The sequence below is a fragment of the Alosa sapidissima genome, chromosome 2, assembly GCF_018492685.1.
Source record: "Alosa sapidissima isolate fAloSap1 chromosome 2, fAloSap1.pri, whole genome shotgun sequence".
Classification (NCBI taxonomy): domain Eukaryota; kingdom Metazoa; phylum Chordata; class Actinopteri; order Clupeiformes; family Clupeidae; genus Alosa; species Alosa sapidissima.
Window position 1 is genome coordinate 30,962,589 of NC_055958.1, and position 16,970 is coordinate 30,979,558.

At 47.1% G+C, this 16,970-nt stretch overlaps 1 protein-coding gene across 6 annotated transcripts in view; it reads left to right on the plus strand.

Moving 5' to 3' along the window:
* The window catches only part of kdm6a (lysine (K)-specific demethylase 6A), a 74,501-nt gene that overhangs the window by 24,235 nt on the left and 33,296 nt on the right, over positions 1-16,970 (plus strand). For 5 of the 6 annotated variants that reach the window (XM_042084710.1, XM_042084706.1, XM_042084708.1 and 2 more), the window contains 5 exons: positions 4,450-4,570; positions 11,191-11,245; positions 12,224-12,258; positions 14,274-14,367; positions 15,809-15,935. In XM_042084710.1, coding sequence (XP_041940644.1) covers positions 4,450-4,570; positions 11,191-11,245; positions 12,224-12,258; positions 14,274-14,367; positions 15,809-15,935 — 432 coding nt within the window. Of the gene's footprint in view, positions 1-4,449; positions 4,571-11,190; positions 11,246-12,223; positions 12,259-14,273; positions 14,368-15,808; positions 15,936-16,168; positions 16,505-16,970 lie in introns of those variants that run through there. The other variant, XM_042084711.1, reaches the window with a different exon arrangement.

Here is a 16,970-nt window from a genome sequence, read left to right on the forward strand (position 1 = left end):
CTCAGCTGATGAAGTAACCTACGAACATGCGTGCACAGAGATGCACAGAGATACAGTTACTCCCAACCCCCACATATGCAAGCAGAGCTCGTATAGAAACCGAGAGGACCTGCTTCCGCCCATAAGCTCACACAAACATGTTTGCCCGCACACACACACACCACACCGCCACACACTTTCACTTTCTTACTGTGGCCATCACTTACTCACTTTCCTGTTATACTCTGTCTTCTCTCTCTTGCTTCTCACATGATTTTTTTTTTTTTTTCCACCTTATCTACTTTCTTGTTACATCTAATTTTCCTGTCTCTCACTGTCACTGGTGCCCAAACAAACGCTCCTCTGTTGTTCTCAGAGTCCCTGTGCCAACACACACACGCACACACACACACGCACACGCACACGCACACGCACACACACACACAGACACAGACACACACACACCTCTCCGTTGCAAGTGGTGTCCTCCTGGAGGGGGTCTCTGTATAAACTTGGCAGCGTGACAAAAACTTCTGGACTCCGAGGCCTGAGCAAGGGGTGTAGGGGAAGAAGAAAGGGTGGGTGAGGGGGGGGGGGAGAGAGAGAGAGAGAATGTGTGTGAGTGTGAAGGAGGTGTAGGAAAAGAAAGGGTGGGTGAGGGAAGGGGAGAGAGAGAATATGTGTGTGTGTGTGTGTGTGTGTGTGAAGGAGCGAGAGAGGAGGCCAAGGAGAGATCTTCCATGCCTTCGATTTTGCAAATTCAAATTAAAGGAGAAGTCTGGCTAACTAGCGCCAGATTTCGGAGTGCAGGGGACTAGCCGAGATGAGCTATGAGACAAAAGTTCACACTCCGTATCATCTTTTAACAAACTTTAGGTCAATATTACACTGAACTTCTCCTTTTAAGCCCTATTGTTTAACTCAAAATTGCTTCTACTTTTTTCTACCCCAATATCTGCTAATTCTGATACTTTTTGGCTATGTTTACACTGTTAGTTAAATGTGACCCAATTCCGATTTTAAAAATGCCCACGACCTTTAACGTTTTTGCATTTACATAACAGCCTACAATGTTGCTTTTAGTTTCACATGAACGCACGACTGGCAGAACAGTGTAATTAAAATGAAAACGGAGATGGGAAAAGCTCTCCACCTTTTCTTTAAAATAAAACTGCCTATTTTGCAGACTTCTCAAGATACTCAAATACCCTAATGCAAGCTTATTTTGTGCATTTGCCGACTGTTTGCTTTCATTTCGGTGACCAGAATTCCTCTGATGGACATGCGGATTGTCTCAGTCAAGTGTTTAAAATTAGTGAACCATGTAAACACAGATGTCTGAAATGGGCCACTCTCAAACGCAGATGTAAACCAGCAAAAATTTGTGCATCAAGGCCTGCAGCCTTTGACCCTTTGACCATAACAATCTAAACAACAATAAAAAAAAAAACCCACAAGCAGGTCTTGAGGTGGATATGGATCATTTGATTGTTCGGACCATCCAGCTGTTACTGCCTGTATGACCGTTCCTTAATGCAGCGCCTCTACTCCTCACCCCTGATGCCCACTCTTTTTCCTGACCTCTCTTGATGTCCACTCTCTCTTCCCTGTCACGTTTGCCACCCCAGCTGCAATAAACGCTGAGCCTGGCGTGTTTGAGTTCTGACAGGAAGCCGTGCCGATTGTTTGAATGTCTCTGTGCGTCATGTGCCCCTACATTTCCATTTCATCTGCAGCGGTACGTCCCCCCGTAATCTAGACATCCTGTGCACGTGTATGTATACAAACCCATTTCCTCCATGGTCAGATGTGCGGACACTATTTTTGGCAGCACACCAATGTGATATTTTTAGGGAGAAATGCCCGCAGCAGAGAGAAATGCTAACAATACACTGACAGAGGACGAACGGGGAGTGTATTTCTATGGCTTCTGTATGTATTGGTTCTTCGGCTCTTGTGAATTGAATGGGTGGTATAATGTATTCAACGGTTACGAATTTCTGTTTGGTAGCAATGCTCTTGTTTTGTCTTCAAAATCGTATAAATCTGGTGTGCTTCTTCTCTTTACAAGCTGTAACTGCTATATATGTGATCTTTTGAACTTTTTTGTATTATGTTTAAGATTATTTTTTTCAAGTTAATTGACTTTTTTTTTATTATTTTTTTTTTTAGGTTAGAAAATTAATATTTCCATGGAGTAATCATGTTAAATAATCGTGATCGCAGTGTTGACCGAAATAGTCATAATTTAAAGTTTTGCTATAATCGAGCAGTCCTACAGGGGAATGGTGTTTACTATAGTCCAACGCTACTTTTGCGTCATTGAATGATTGGATTGTTTTTTTTTTGTGTTTTTTTTCATATTTTCATTTTCTATGGCCAGAGAAAAGTAAATAACTGAAAAAAGGGTTCATACAAAGAAATAGATTAAATGACTATATTTTTCTTGACAATGAATTGACAAACAAAAAGTCTTATCTCTTCCCCTTTCCTGTAAGGTGTGACAGTGATGTCTTTGGACAAAGAGGTGGTTAATGGATGCTCTTATGCATACTGCCTCCTTAGGTGGTCGCTACTTTGCAGGCTCCTCCATCTCTGAACATATACACTGTGTTTAAAAAAAATAAATAAAAAAATGTTGGGATACAATTTGCTTTAAGAGAATCCACTGTAGTCAATCTGTAGTGTTGCCGAAGATTGACAGGTGTGTGTGTGTGCATGCAGATTATCCTATGACATACTCACTTGCTGGTAGACTCTACACATGCCTTTAAACACATGCGCACTAGCAAATGTGAACTTTCTTTACTTGAGCCGCTGCCTGCTGTCCCAGTTAGTCTTTCACACAGACACATGTACAATCATGTTGGAACACACACACAGACACACAAACTTGTTGCAACTCACACTTTTCGCACACACCGAAACACATAGCTGGTCACACACGCACAAACAATCATGTTTGTACACAAACACGTGTAGAAACGCCACACAGACACACAAATGTGTTGCTACGCACACTAACGCGCGCGCGCGCGCGCACACACACACCCACCCCGAAATGCATAGCCGATCACACACACGCACAGGTGTGAAGACATAATGAAGGAAGGATGGCTTCTGTTCCACTCTTACATCAGCAGTGTGTGGGGGGGGGTTGTTTGAGGCTAATCAGTGTTCTCCCCTTGCTGGCAGTCGGCCTGTCTACTCCCAGCTCCGGGTTAACGAGCACCACGGACCTCTGGGTTAGCTGTCATTCCTCTCTGGCCTCACCGCAATCACCACAAATAGCCCCCTTTTTTCTGCGGGAGTGTCTCTCTCGCTCTCTCTCTCTCGCGCTCTCTCTCTCTCCCCCCCCCCCCCCCCTCCCCCTCTCTTCATTTTCACTTTTCTCTCTGTTTTCTTCCCCCCACCCCCCATTTGGGCGCTCATTCTTATTAGCTGTAGTTCAAGCCTGGCATTCTGTCACGTTCGATCTGTTCCAGAGCACAGCAGCACTCATCGAGCATTCTACTGTGAGAGAGAGAGAGAGAGAAGGGGGGATGGAGAAGAATGAAGGGGGGAGAGACTGAGTGAAGGAGAGGGGGTGGGTGTAAGGGAACAGAGGAGAGGAGGGGGGGACTTGGAAGGGGAGGAGAAAAGTTGGGGCCATTGAGTTCAGTGGGCTGTGCGTCAATGAGGAATACATCCTGTGTGTGTGTTGGCGCTTGGCTAGGCAGGCACTCACTGAGTCTTACTGCTGAGATTTGGGCACGTGTTTTATATGTCCATACACACAAGAGCATGTGCAGACAGCTGTATGTGTACACACAGAGGCGTCTGGCGATCTCTATTCTTACCTTCAGTTCATACATGTATACCATACGCCGTCTCTCTTGAAACTCATTTTGATGAAGCAGTAGTCGGAATGGACACGTTGCCAAGGTGACCAGCTTGCTACAGCCGGTTCTCGCCATGGTGATTTTTGTCCTCTGGTTGATCGGAAGCGCTCACGATCTCAGGTGGCGGGAAAAAGGAGCTGACGCGCCAGAGCTCCCAGCGCTAATTGCAAACTAGCCGCGCAACCAAAAGACTGCTAATTAGCTTTCGCGTCATGCAGCTTTTACCATGTTCATATTCTGCTTTTTTTTTTTTTATTATTTATTTATTTATTTTTTTTAAAAAATCTTTTATTCTGAGTGTCATTTCTGCACACTCTTTTCTTGGGCGTTTATGGCTAATTTTTAATATATTTTTTTTTAAATTTTTTTGAAAGGCTTGTTCAGCTCTCATGATGTCCTTTTAATGGATCTTACTGATAAGCTATTTGTCTTGGTTGTTGGCAGATGTCTCTTTGGGTGGTGCATTGCGAGGTGTCTCTAGGTTTATCCCTCTCTACACTGGCACAGGGACTGTGCTCTCAAACAGGAGCTAAGATATACAAGATGAGAGCTCACCTTCTCCCATCTCTTCCCTTTGTGTCCATCTCAGGGCGATAAAGGCCTTCCAGGAGGTGCTCTACATTGACCCGGGCTTCTCAAGAGCCAAGGAGATCCACCTGCGGCTCGGCCTGATGTTTAAGGTCAACACCGACTACGAGTCAAGCCTGAAGGTATTTTTCTCTCTCTCTCACACACACACACACACACACACACACACACACACACACACACACACCTCCTCTCCTTACTCAGGGCATGCACACATTCACCTCTCTCAGAACACACACATTCACCTCACACCCACCAGATACTGACCGTGTACACACACACACACACACACACACACACACCCTGTCACACTGAATTGATTCATGAACTTAACCATTGTCTGAAAGGGTGTTTGACTGCTATGTCTCAAGACTAAGGAATATTTATTTAATGCCTCTGAAAACTACTTTGCCATTCAAGGCTGCTCCAACTTGGCAGAATGAAATCAATACTTTTGAATCTATATATTTTCCCCCACCCCAGTCAATAGTCCTGAATGCTAAGCATCACTCTTCTGTCGTATCCGTCTGTGCCATTCTCTATTGAACTTTTTGAGGGCTTTGATACCAGTCAAGTCATTCCTGTCCTTCTGTCAATACTCACTCACACGTGTCCCAGCCCCAGCAGTCTTCTGTGATCATGGTCCCTGTATTTATTGCCGCCTCCTCATTTCTCCCCAGTGGCTTGATAGCTGCTGAATTACATTGCTGCAGGTTTCTGCTGTTCTGCTAATTATTTATTGTCAGGCTGCTTTTGTGAGCCTTGTGCTCTCTCTCTCAGCACCCTCCTGTTTCTGCCCCCCCCCCCCCCTCCCATCAGTTACTGTTAAAAGGAAAATCACAGAACTGCAGGTGGAAGGTAGTCTTGGTAGCGTATGATTTTGGTGTTGACCTGCAGCCATTGATTGGTTTATTGACTTATTTTCAAACAGCTCTCATAATTGTTTTAGCCTCAACTCTTTCAGTGGTCAGTTTGACCATGAGTCGCAGTTTAGTTTGACTATGAGTCAATTTGTCACAGATCTGTCTGACGGTCATCTTGCACAATAGTGATGACTTGTCACAGGCCACTTATCCAAATGCTGGTGATTTTGAACAATTTTGGTTAAAACTCCTTAGCGGTCCAGTTAGACAAAGGTGTATGACCTCTAACAGAGATCGCACTCTGGTTTTGGCCTGAGTTATGTCTACTGCACTAGCAAACGACAGTGGGCTTGGCAGTGAAGTTAGAAGATTAGACTTTGGAGAGGATTGTGGGTGTGCGCATGTGTCTGTTTGTTTCTGTCTCGCTGGTTTCCTTGCACATGCTCTGATTTTGAGTGTGTGTATGTATGTGTGTGTGTTTGAGGCCGTGCTGAGTTGCCATCTGGCCCAGTCGCTTGAAGAGAAGAGTGGTCATATCTTTCTTTCTTTCTTTCTTTCTTTCTTTCTTTCTTTCTTTCTTTCTTTCTTTCTTTCTTTCTTTCTTTCTTTCTTTCTTTCTTTCTTTCTTTCTTTCTTTCTTTCTTTCTTTCTTTCCCCCCCCTCCTCCTACCAGTGCCCCACCCTTCTGCTCTCCCTCACTGAATCAGACTTGTGAATGAGACTCCAGTGTCCTTACCGTACGCTCACACCACAGGCGACCAGGCTGGCCACAATTCACCGAAACTACCAATGCCTTTGAGGCTAGTAGGTTTTCCAGAAGTCTGCTGGAGTGTTCATACGTGGTATATTATTTTGTAGAAGTAATAAAATAAAATTGCGATTGCTTAAATATTGACTTGAGATTGTTGACAACATTGAATCAGTCTAACTGCCTCACCACCAAAATGTAGTTTATAAAAGCACAACAGTTTCAGACACATTGGTCAATTTAGGGATGTTTTTTGTTTGGTGAAATTTTTGTTTTTTGTAATTTCCCCACCATGTTACACACTCTGAGAACAAGTGCTAAACAAATCCAAACTGTCTCTCCAAAAATATATTTGTTATTGCAGACACTAAACGGTACCAATGTTTGGTGGGAACTAAAATTAATGTTTTGTTCTCTGAACTGTGGCACATCTAAATTTGAATTGGTTGGATCTGTGTCCTTGCTCATCATCATTATCATTTGTCACTTTATTGTCGCGGCCACACTGCTCAAAACACACACTCTGCTTTCGCAGAAGTGACTGCCGGCCACTTTCACGCCCCCCACCACTGTTTGTGTGAACGTACTATCACACATACATCACGGGGCACCGTGGAGCCTGAGCCATAAGATGCCCATCTCCTCCCGTGTGTGCGTGCGTGTGTGTGTGTGTGTGTGTGTGTCGCAGCATATGGAGTTGTGTTCTCTTTAAGTGTGTGTGTGTGTGTGTGTGTGTGTGTGGTCAGATGCCCATGCCACTCATTAACAAATCTCTGATTAGGCTCATATGCTTTGCGTCGGGGCTTCCTCCTTCAGAAAATTATGTAACGGGGATTAGGAGGGAGGGGGGTGTGTGTCTGTGTGTGTGTGTGTCGTCCAGCTGTGCATGTTCTGAAGAGTGCCGGGCTGCAGAGCTCTATAAACGCAGGGCTTCTCTCTTAATAGCTTTTGTTGTCCTCTGTCCATCAGAGAGACGGGGGCAGAGGGGGAGGGAGAGGGTGCGCGTGTGCACACGTGCATAGCAGGCAGGACTACGCAACTGCTTCTGACAACCTCACATTGAACCCACCTCACTAGAATTTACCCCTCAAAGGGGCTATATGAGAGGACCGGCTCTGAAGAAGAGTGCTAATGGTGGAGAAAAAAAGGGTGGGGTAGATGAGAAGGGTAGGGTGGGGGGTACTGGGTGGAGGCTTAAATGACGCGCGTGCGTGCGTGCGTGCGTGCGTGCGTGCAGAGCTGGGCGAGTGGAGGCCAAGATGTTGCCATAGCTGCACGTGCAGCATGTCCTCCGTGCTCCGTCTGAACCCAGTAAAAGGAGCGTTGGCTGCGTGCCAGCGCTGCGATAACACTGCGCCTGTGTGTGTCCCAGTTAGTGGAACAAAGGCTGCGCGCTCAGAGCGGCCATCGCCCAGTGGGCTGCACCCACGGCTCTCCTAGCAGTGATATGAGAGCACCCTATCCAACACTCCTATCTCTCTCCCTCTCCTTTATACACCCCCCCCCCCCCCCCCAAACACACACACACACACACACACACACACACACACACACACACACACACACACACACCTCCTTCCCTAATCACTTTGTCTCTATTACACACTCCTCTCCCAGAAGTGTCTGCCAGGTAGTTTGTCAGGCTTTTTGATGCCCTGCATGCAGACAGTTGTAAGGTGTCTTCAGTTATATCATTCATGGCTTGAAGGGGTGTGTGTGTGTGTGGGGGGGGGGGTGGGGGCTCTTTGAAGCCATGAAGGATCTTCATTGACAATGATGTGCGTGTGTGTGGGGCTGGCTATGCTTTGAGCATTTGTATATTCAAAGCAGTGTGACGAGGTGTTTATGATTTGTTTAGTGTCACGTACAAGAGGAGAGGTGAGCTGAAGAATCCGTGCATCTGCTCGGCGGAGCTACTGTTGCTCAGTTAGGGACGGGGCCCCATGGGAACACTGCGCTGCGCCCTCACTCCTCCATACGCTCCAATCTCCTTTTTTTTTTTTTTTCTCCTCCTTTCATCTCTCTCTCACTCCTCCCATGTCATTGCTCTTCCCCCATCTCACTGCTTTTCTCCTTGTCTATCTCTCCTGTTCATTCTGTCTGTCTATCTGTCTATGTCTGTCTGTCTGTGTCTCTGTCTGTCTGTCTGTGTGTCTCTCTGTGTGTCTGTCTGTCTCACATTTGTGTTCTATCATCTGTCTGGATGATCACAGGGCTCTGTGGTGTGCAGCTTCTGCCTCTGTTGCTGCTGCTGTGTTTTTTTTTTTTTTTTTTTTTCATTGGGGATTCAGTGCTGTACTTGAGTGCTCCGCTCGCTCTTCTCACACTCTATTTTTTCTCTCCGTCTCGTGCTGATTTCCTGCAGAGGGAGAGGAGGGAGGGAGGGAGAGGAGGGAGGGAGGGAGGCATGCTGAGGGGGGGGGGGAGACAGGGGAGAGCTGGGAGATGCACTAGTCTACAGCTCCAAGATTATGAAGTGGGTGAAGCAGAGGGAGGGAGGGGGAAATCTGTCTGCCTAGAGGTATTGTGTGTGTGTGTGTGTGTGTGTGCGTGTGTGTCCGCCCGCTCTCTCCCCATCTCTCTCTCTCTGAGAGTGTGATCTCTCGGTTGCAGTGCTCTGCTGAATAGTAATCAGTATTAGAGGGAGAGAGAGAAGAGTGTGAGTGAGGGAGGGAGGGAGGGAGGGAAAGAGAGAGGGAGAGAGAGAAGCCCGGTGATCCTGCTGCAGTATCAGGCAGCCAGTGAAGCGCCCAGGCAGAGGAGAGGAGAGAGGGAGAGTAAGAGAGGAGTGGAGGGAAGAGAAGAAGAGGAGGAGGAGGAGGAGGAGAGGAGGCAGAAAAGAGGACAGCGACTGGTGCAGGAGAACAGGCAGAGGAGAGACAGGGTGGCAGAGAAAGAAGGAGGAGGAGAGAAACGAGGAGAGGAGAGCCCCAGATCCCTACCAACGGCTGGGTAACGTACGTGGTCCTCTGGCTGCCGCCGGCACTCTGCTGGTTGTCACGGCTATTTTTGGCTTGCATGCGTGTGTGTGTGTGTGTGTGTGTGTGTGGTGGAGCTGGCAAGGGGGGGCTTTACGTTTGTTTCGGCACTGTGTGTTTGTGTGACTGTGTATGTGTGTCACGGTGTGTTGAGGGGGCTTGAGTGTGTGTGGGGGGTCACGCGTTTGGTTTGTGTTGAGCTCGATGGCAGCTCTGTAGTATGAGACAGTGGCTGGGGTTTTTGATCTGTCTGACATTGAGTGGCTGGTTGGAGGAAAAAACGCTTTATCAGAGAGATGAACGCGTGACCCCCCCCCCCCCCCCCAGCATACTATTGACCCGTAGATGTCCTCACCGGCTCTCTCCACCATTCCTAGGCCATCTGAAAAGACACCACTTCAGTATCAGGTGTGTGTGTGTGTGTGTGTGTGTGTTTCTATCCCTTCGTGTTTCTCTGCGTGCTCTCTGAGCGCCAGCCGTCTTTATTGATCTGAGCAGCATCCTGATGGCAGAGCAAGTCAGCTTTTGAATACTTAATGGCAGCGTGCTCTGCCAGCGCTCCCCCCCCCCCCCTCGCTACGCTCACTTTGAGCCTGCTGTTGCCAACGCACCTGTGCAGCTGGAAGAGCGTGCCGCTGTGGACGAGAGATGAAGGCGATGAGCGCTGATGGGCCAGGAGGTCGAGATAATAACGCTAATTAACAGCTGGTTGAAGTTGGGCCATGGTGCTAATTGGTATGAAGACTGAATGTGATGAGGAAGATGATAATGATGCTGATGGTCCTTGTAGAATTGGTAAAGGAGAATGGTGATGTATGATTGGTTATCAAGATCAGGGTAGGAGAGATGGCTATGGTAGCCATGGTGATGGGGATGCTGGTGGTTTGGCTGCCCACCTTCACCTGGCTGCAGGTCAGGTAAAGGTAACGCCCATATATGGGTAAGGAGTGGGGCAGTGGAAGAGCTCTGTTCTTGTAGGCCTGGAAAACAGCTGACACAGTTGTATTATGGGATGCATATGTGTGTGTGTGTGTGAGAGAAGGAGAGCGCGAGAGAGGAAGTGTCTTGTCCTTGTCGGGACTGAAGGACAGAGGGACTATGTAGAGATGAATGGAGGAGGAGTGTGGGGATTAGACGTGCTGATGAATGTATGAGATGAATGGAACACACACACGCACACACACACACACACACACACACCGTCACACACACCGTCACACGCACACACACACACACACACCGTCACACGCACACACACACACACACCGTCACACACACACACACACACACACACACACACACACACACACACACACACACTATTGCCCTTTTCTGCTCCTCGGCGTATCTTCATCCTCCTTTCATGTCTCTCCTTTTCTTTTGCTCTCTGATTCTCAGCTTCTCCTTCTCCCTCTTTCTTTTTTTCTCATCTCACTGTTTCTCTAATCCCCCCTCTCTGCACTTAACCCCCTCTCCAGTCCCTGGACTTCTCATCAGTTACCCGGGAGACATCCCACACCTGCCCCCTCCCCCTCTCCTGGTGTCACTTTCTTTCTGAATGCAAAGAAGGTCATGTAATGTCGGTGATTGAGCAGCAGCTTGTGTGTGTGTGTCAGCCCTTTTCCATGGCTGTGAGCCATTTGTGTCTTCTGCTTGGAACACTGGATCACCTGTTCACCTGATTTTCCAGTGTCCAGTATTTAAATATGTATGCATTTCACAATTCATTGAGATAGAGCTCTTGTCCTTACACACGCTCGATCACAGGTAATGTACCTGCTTCTCCCACTATCTGTCTGATGTGGGAACCACTCTCGTGAGTCTTAATGCCTATGATCTGCTGCCCATCCTAAAGGTCATGAAATGGTCCGCAGTCACCTAGCAACCATGGTTCTGATGTTTGTATGTGTAGCACACTCCGCTCAATTGTAACGTAATCTGGGATTCACTACAGAGCTGAAATGGGTTTGCTAATGTGAAAAGGTTGTGTGATTTAGCTTATTGGTGCTCTCAACACGGCACTCTCAGCTTTTCAAGTCATCACTTGAGTGTCATTGTGCCCTCGAGAGCCTTTTTTGTTGAATGTTGTTTTTGTGGCGTACCAATGTGTGTCTCTTTCGTCTAATGATCTCCTTCCCCCTGTCTCTTCACAGCATTTTCAGCTGGCTTTGATTGACTCGAACCCCTGCACTTTGTCCAAAGCTGAAAGTAAGTACCAGCAAACAGGCCCTATCTTTCTCTTTCTCTAAACGCACACGCACACACGCTCGCTGCGGAAGGCAGCCACCTGCCTGCATTATTTAACAGCCCTCAGTTTTCTCAGAAGTCTTGTCCCCACATAGCATGTCTGCCTGATACAACCACTGCAAACCAAAGGCATTGGACTAGACATTTCAATGGCAAAGGCTAGACATTTCAATGTTCTTTTCCTAAACATGAACCCCCCCCCTTTTAACTACCCCAAACTTCATCTTCTCCTTTATCCTCTCCTCCTTTATCCTCTCCTCCTCTCCTCCTTTCCTCCCTCCCTCCATCTGAAGTGGCTGTTCCCTGCCATTTCCCTGCTGCCTGAGACAGCCTGTTGCTATGGTAACAGCCATACGGGGCTGGCTGGAGCGGCGCTCCATGCGCCCAGGCGGTAATAGGACACTCCTCAGTAATGGCAGCGCAGGTTGGCGCAGGCAGGCAGAGATCTCACAAAGCCGACCCCCCCACCCCCCCCAACATGTACAGTATCTCCATATCACCTTCTCTGCTCTCTCTGTCTTTATTTCTCTCACTCTTCTCCTCCTTCCATTTCTCCCTCCCTTACAGTCCATCCTGCACTCCTTCCATATCTCTCGCTCATGTTCACTCTCTCTCTCCCTCACTTTTTTTTTTTTTTAACTCCCTCTCCCTCCCCCCTTCCCTCTAACCCTGCCTACCTTGCTTTATTTCTCCATCAATCAGCATGTACACCTTTATGTGCTTTTCATAGCGAGCTGCTGAGGTGCACTAATGGAAAAAGCCCTCTCCACACCACCACAGCCCTCTCGCCTGTGCAGGCTCCATTTCTTAATCTACTCTGGCCGTGTTCCTTTCCTTGATAAGTGTGTTCCTGTTCTCTAAAGGGCTTTTGCTAGCCTTTCATTTTCTCAGAATAGTTTTGCTAACAGCGTTTTTCTTTCTCTCCTCTCTATCTTACAGTCCAGTTCCACATCGCTCACTTATATGAAATTCAGGTAAGGACAATCAGTGTACACTACACACTAGCTTAAACAGATGTGCCCATTTTTGTCTTTTACAACTGGCTTATTGTCTTAAAGCTGGTAAGAATGTTGGTGTGGTCTGTAATATCTAGAGGGTACAGAAGGATTAAGGGTATTGATGAGATGGGGTGCTGAGTAGCTTAAAGTGTGTGTGTGTGGTGTGTGTGTCCTGAGGCGTTGAGACTGCAGCATCTGGCTGCTGGCATGGAGGGGAAGTGGTAAATAATTAACACGGGACAGAGAGGAGAGGGGTCCTTGTGGAAAGCAGTTACCCTAGAGACTGCCCTCCAGCATCAGGGCATGCAAGATCACCTCTACTTCCTCAACGCACACACACACACACACACACACACACAGCCCTTTCTTCATCTCCCCTGAGTGTCCAGTTTTACCATGGATTTATAGGGGGCCCTATACCACAGTCCCTAATATGTTGATGAAGATGAGCCACTTTGTCAGCTTCACTTGTGGATATCTGTGGAATGTGTCGGGGTTCTGTATTGCCCGTGTTGTTCTAAGGCCCTGTTTACACGTATTTTTGAAAATGTATTTCTCCACATTGTATAAATATCTCCGTGCAAACTACAGCGGATATAGTGACTGTATCTGTCACAATCATGGGTTGAGAAATTTGAAAAAAAGAAAATCTGAATTTAAGCCACAGGTTGGAAATTCTGAGTTGAGATTCTGTACTTTTCTTTTTTTTTTTTCCCAAGAGCTTCATAGTTTATCAAGCTAAATTCGGACATCCAAGTTTAGTTTGGCATAGCACAGAAAAATGGAAAAGATGCCTTGTGCAGTGTATGGAGCTCCAGGCCAGACCCTTCCCACTTCCTAGTCATTAATCATTCACTGGCCAATCAAATGCTCAGTCCCAGGGCACTCGGCAGTCCTGTTGTACCATGGCAACCACCAGACTGGTGGTTTCTGGTCTAAAGGCATGTGATTATGGAACTTCTCCACCAGTGAACTGTGACTACATTTCCCAGGTGCTCCTTTGGTATCTGATGGGAGATATCAAGCATATCTTTCCTAAAGCTCTGCTCTACTCTTACCAGTGACTTAAACATGGTTGATTTATAGACTGATTGTAAGGCGCAGCGGTTTAATGGTGTGTGTACTCTTACCGTGACCGAGATTACAGAAAACCGTTTTTGATGCATCCAGGTCACTGGGTTTCTGTTTATGTTTCATGTTTGCTATTTTTGACCTCATCTATTTGGCTTTTACTTTTGGTTGAATAGTCGTTTGGAATCTCGCTTAGTTGCCACAGACAAAAAGGATTTGTAACCTGCCCAAGTTTCTAAAATGAGTCTGTAAGTTGCATCAGAGTGAAGTGAAGTTGGCTGTGTGTGTGTTTGTGTGTGTTTGGAGAGACCAAACATTCGGACCGAAATGTTTGACATGCTGCTTTTAGTAAACCTAGACAGGTTGTGGAAAGACAACTGTGTGTGTTTGTGTGTTTGACTCTGCTATAGCCAAGATCCTGTTAAGTGCTTGGGCTTAGACTCTGCCTGTCTCAAGGTCAGCAAGAAAAACAAACACTTATTCTAAGTGGTCTTCTCAGGTTTCTCTGATACAACGCCGTAGGGCAACCAGCCCAACCACGCACGCGCACACGCCCACACACACGCGCACCCACACGCGCACACACACACACACACACACACACACACACACACACGGAGACGAACACAGACACTAAAGCGGTCCGACTTGTTGAGTCTTGTCTGCACTGTTATGTCCCAGACTGACCCTCCCATAGTGTCTGATGACCCCCCTCCTCTCTTCGCTGCTAGTTAACATCATTGCCCCCTTCCTCCACGGTCACACTTTGAAAGCCCCCCCCCCCCCACCCCCCCTTGTGCTGGTCAGTCTCAGGGGCCCCTTTTGTGTCCAGACTGGACGGTCATAAAAATGGTCAACTCCTCTGGTTTCTCACCCTCCTCTTCTCTCCTTCTCTGCCCTCCCTCCGCTCCTCTCTGCAGAAGAAGTACCGTGCTGCAAAAGAAGCGTACGAGACTCTCTTACAAACGGAGAATCTTCCGGCACAGGTGAAGGCGACCACCCTCCAACAACTGGGTAAGTGCATCTGGACGTCTTTACTACGAGTGGCTGAATTTGCACTCTAGTTGTTTGATTACTCAGTGGCTGCCTATAAGCGCGGATGGTGTGGAACTTGGGGTATGTTCTCATGTTGGGTAAAGAAATATTCTGGCTATCAGCTTTTTTTGTTAAATGGGGAGAAGGGCGAATCTTGATGGGTTTTGTTTAAATGTACCATGTAAGCCTGATTTTTGTTAATGATTATGGCTTGATGATGACATATCTGATATGAATGGAATATTTTTGGTATTTATAGTTTATATATTTATAGTTGCTTATTATGGTTTTTGATTGGGAGGTGTGCTGGTAAACTCCCTTTGGATTGCATCATCCCATGTCGGTACATAGAGCAAAGACAAACAACCAAGTATTCCCAAATTAGTCCTTCCCTGCTTGGAATCCCCATATTCCACATTGTGGACTAATTCTCCAGACACCTCACACTCCAGTCTCAAATGACTGTCTGATGCAACTTGTCGTTAGACTGGCTCGCCAGGTTATCTCACACACACACACACACACACACACACACACACACACACACACACACACACACACACACACACACACACACACACACACACACACACACACACACACACACACACACACCAGACACTTCCCCAGAATGTTAAGCCCTCCAAACAGAGACACACACACACACACACACACCCTGTCATAAACCACCATTTTTTCCCTCCCCCTGCATTTGTTGGCGCTAGTGTAGTTGCCATGGCAACACTCCAATGGGCGCCAGGCTTGCCACAGGTGTTAAGAGAGGGTGTGTGCAAAATGGGTGCAAGTGTGTGTGTGTGGGGGGGGGGGGGGGATGTGGTTGGGGTGAATATGAGGGAGAGGGTGAGTGAGAGACACGAGTTGGGGTCGTTTTGGGAGAGAGGGGGAGGATGGTGTGTGTTTGTGTGCACAAGCTGTCTGGCCTCCCTTGACGACCGCTCTTGGGTGGGAGGGAAGCGCAAGGCAAAGAGCTGTTTGGACAGAGTACGCCCAGACGGAACACACACACACACACACACACACACACACACCCTCGTTCCCTCCCATTGTGCACAGCGACTGAAAGCAGGCACACCATTTGCTGGCGGCTTCAATTATTTATTTGTTTATGTTTTCATCAGGTCGGGGTTTGATTCGCTGGTCAGGCAGCTACCCCTCCTGTGTGAGAGAGCATGTAATGTGAGGGCGGGAGAGCAGGAAAAGATAACGCTCCGGTCTTAGCCTAACTGTAGACAAGATCGGCTTCAGCAGGAACTTGTGTGGAGACAGGAGTTAGTCTACCTGCAGAGTTGCTCAGTACCCTGGAAACTGACCATGCTGCCCTCCACCTCATCCTCCTCCTCATCTTCCTCTTTCTCCTCTTCCTCCTCCTCCTCCTCTTCTTCATGGGGTGCCGCTGCAGGCTGGATGCATCACACGGTGGAGCAGCTCGGGGACAAAGCCAACAAGGACAGCTATGCCATCCAGTGTCTGCAGAAGTCCCTGGAAGCTGACCCCAACTCGGGACAGTCCTGGTACTTCCTGGGCAGGTAGGAACAACGCTCTATATCGCAGATTATGTCAAAAGGTGTTTATTCTAATGTTCATGGTGTATTTCATTCTATTGGTTGAACATGTGTACATTGAAGCATATTTATTTATATATAAATATATGCTGATTTTGTCATTGGGGAGTCCAACAGAGTTGGCATTCATGGTGCTTTTTTCTTTTTCCTTTTGTTTTTTTTTTTTTGAGCGTTTGTCTCCGTCACCTTTTATAAATCATGTAGACTTTATAATTTACGTGGATGTTCCGGCATGGTTTTGCAAAAGACGTTTGGTGTTCATGGTGTGGGTTTGCTGGAGACTTGGCCGGATTTGTCTGCTGTATTGTTTGCTCCGGTGTGTGTGGCTCCGTTCTGTTGTACTCAAACAGGAAGTAGAGGAAAAGGAGAAGGATGAGGCAGGAAGTACTTGGCACGTGAACCGGAAATGGCCCTTTGGATTGTTGTCTCCTGGAGAGCAGAATAGGCAGACGTTGGAACTTTCTCTTCCACAGCTGCTGTAGTTCCTCGTCTGGTAGAACAGGGACCATGCAACACCAGGGGTTCAAAAAACTGTTAGTGATTTTGGATAAAGTGTGCTAAAGGACTAAACTTTTCTGTTGTGGATTTAAATCTGTCAAGTTAACATTTTTAATATGCTGCCTCTATGTAATAAAATAATGAAAAACATAACGTTTTTCAAGGCCTTTACATGTGAAGTATTCTGCTCTGTAAGCTACTCTTTTGCACACTTGCGCTGGTCATTCTGTGTTACTGTCTTGGGTGGTATGGGTGGCGGTTTCTGAACAACCACATCACAGTTTTAACTCTCTCAGAGCTAAGTAAACTTCTGCGGTTGGCTCACACAACCCTCTCAGTGTGTACAGGCTGGCATGACTATTGGTGCTTGGGGTATTTCGCCAGATAGAGCATGGAGAACCGTGCATAGATAAAGCCCTGCAATGAGTCTCTTATCACTGTTGTGTTTGAAGTTGAGGCCATTGGCTGATGGCAGTCATAGAAGAGCAATAACCATGAGTA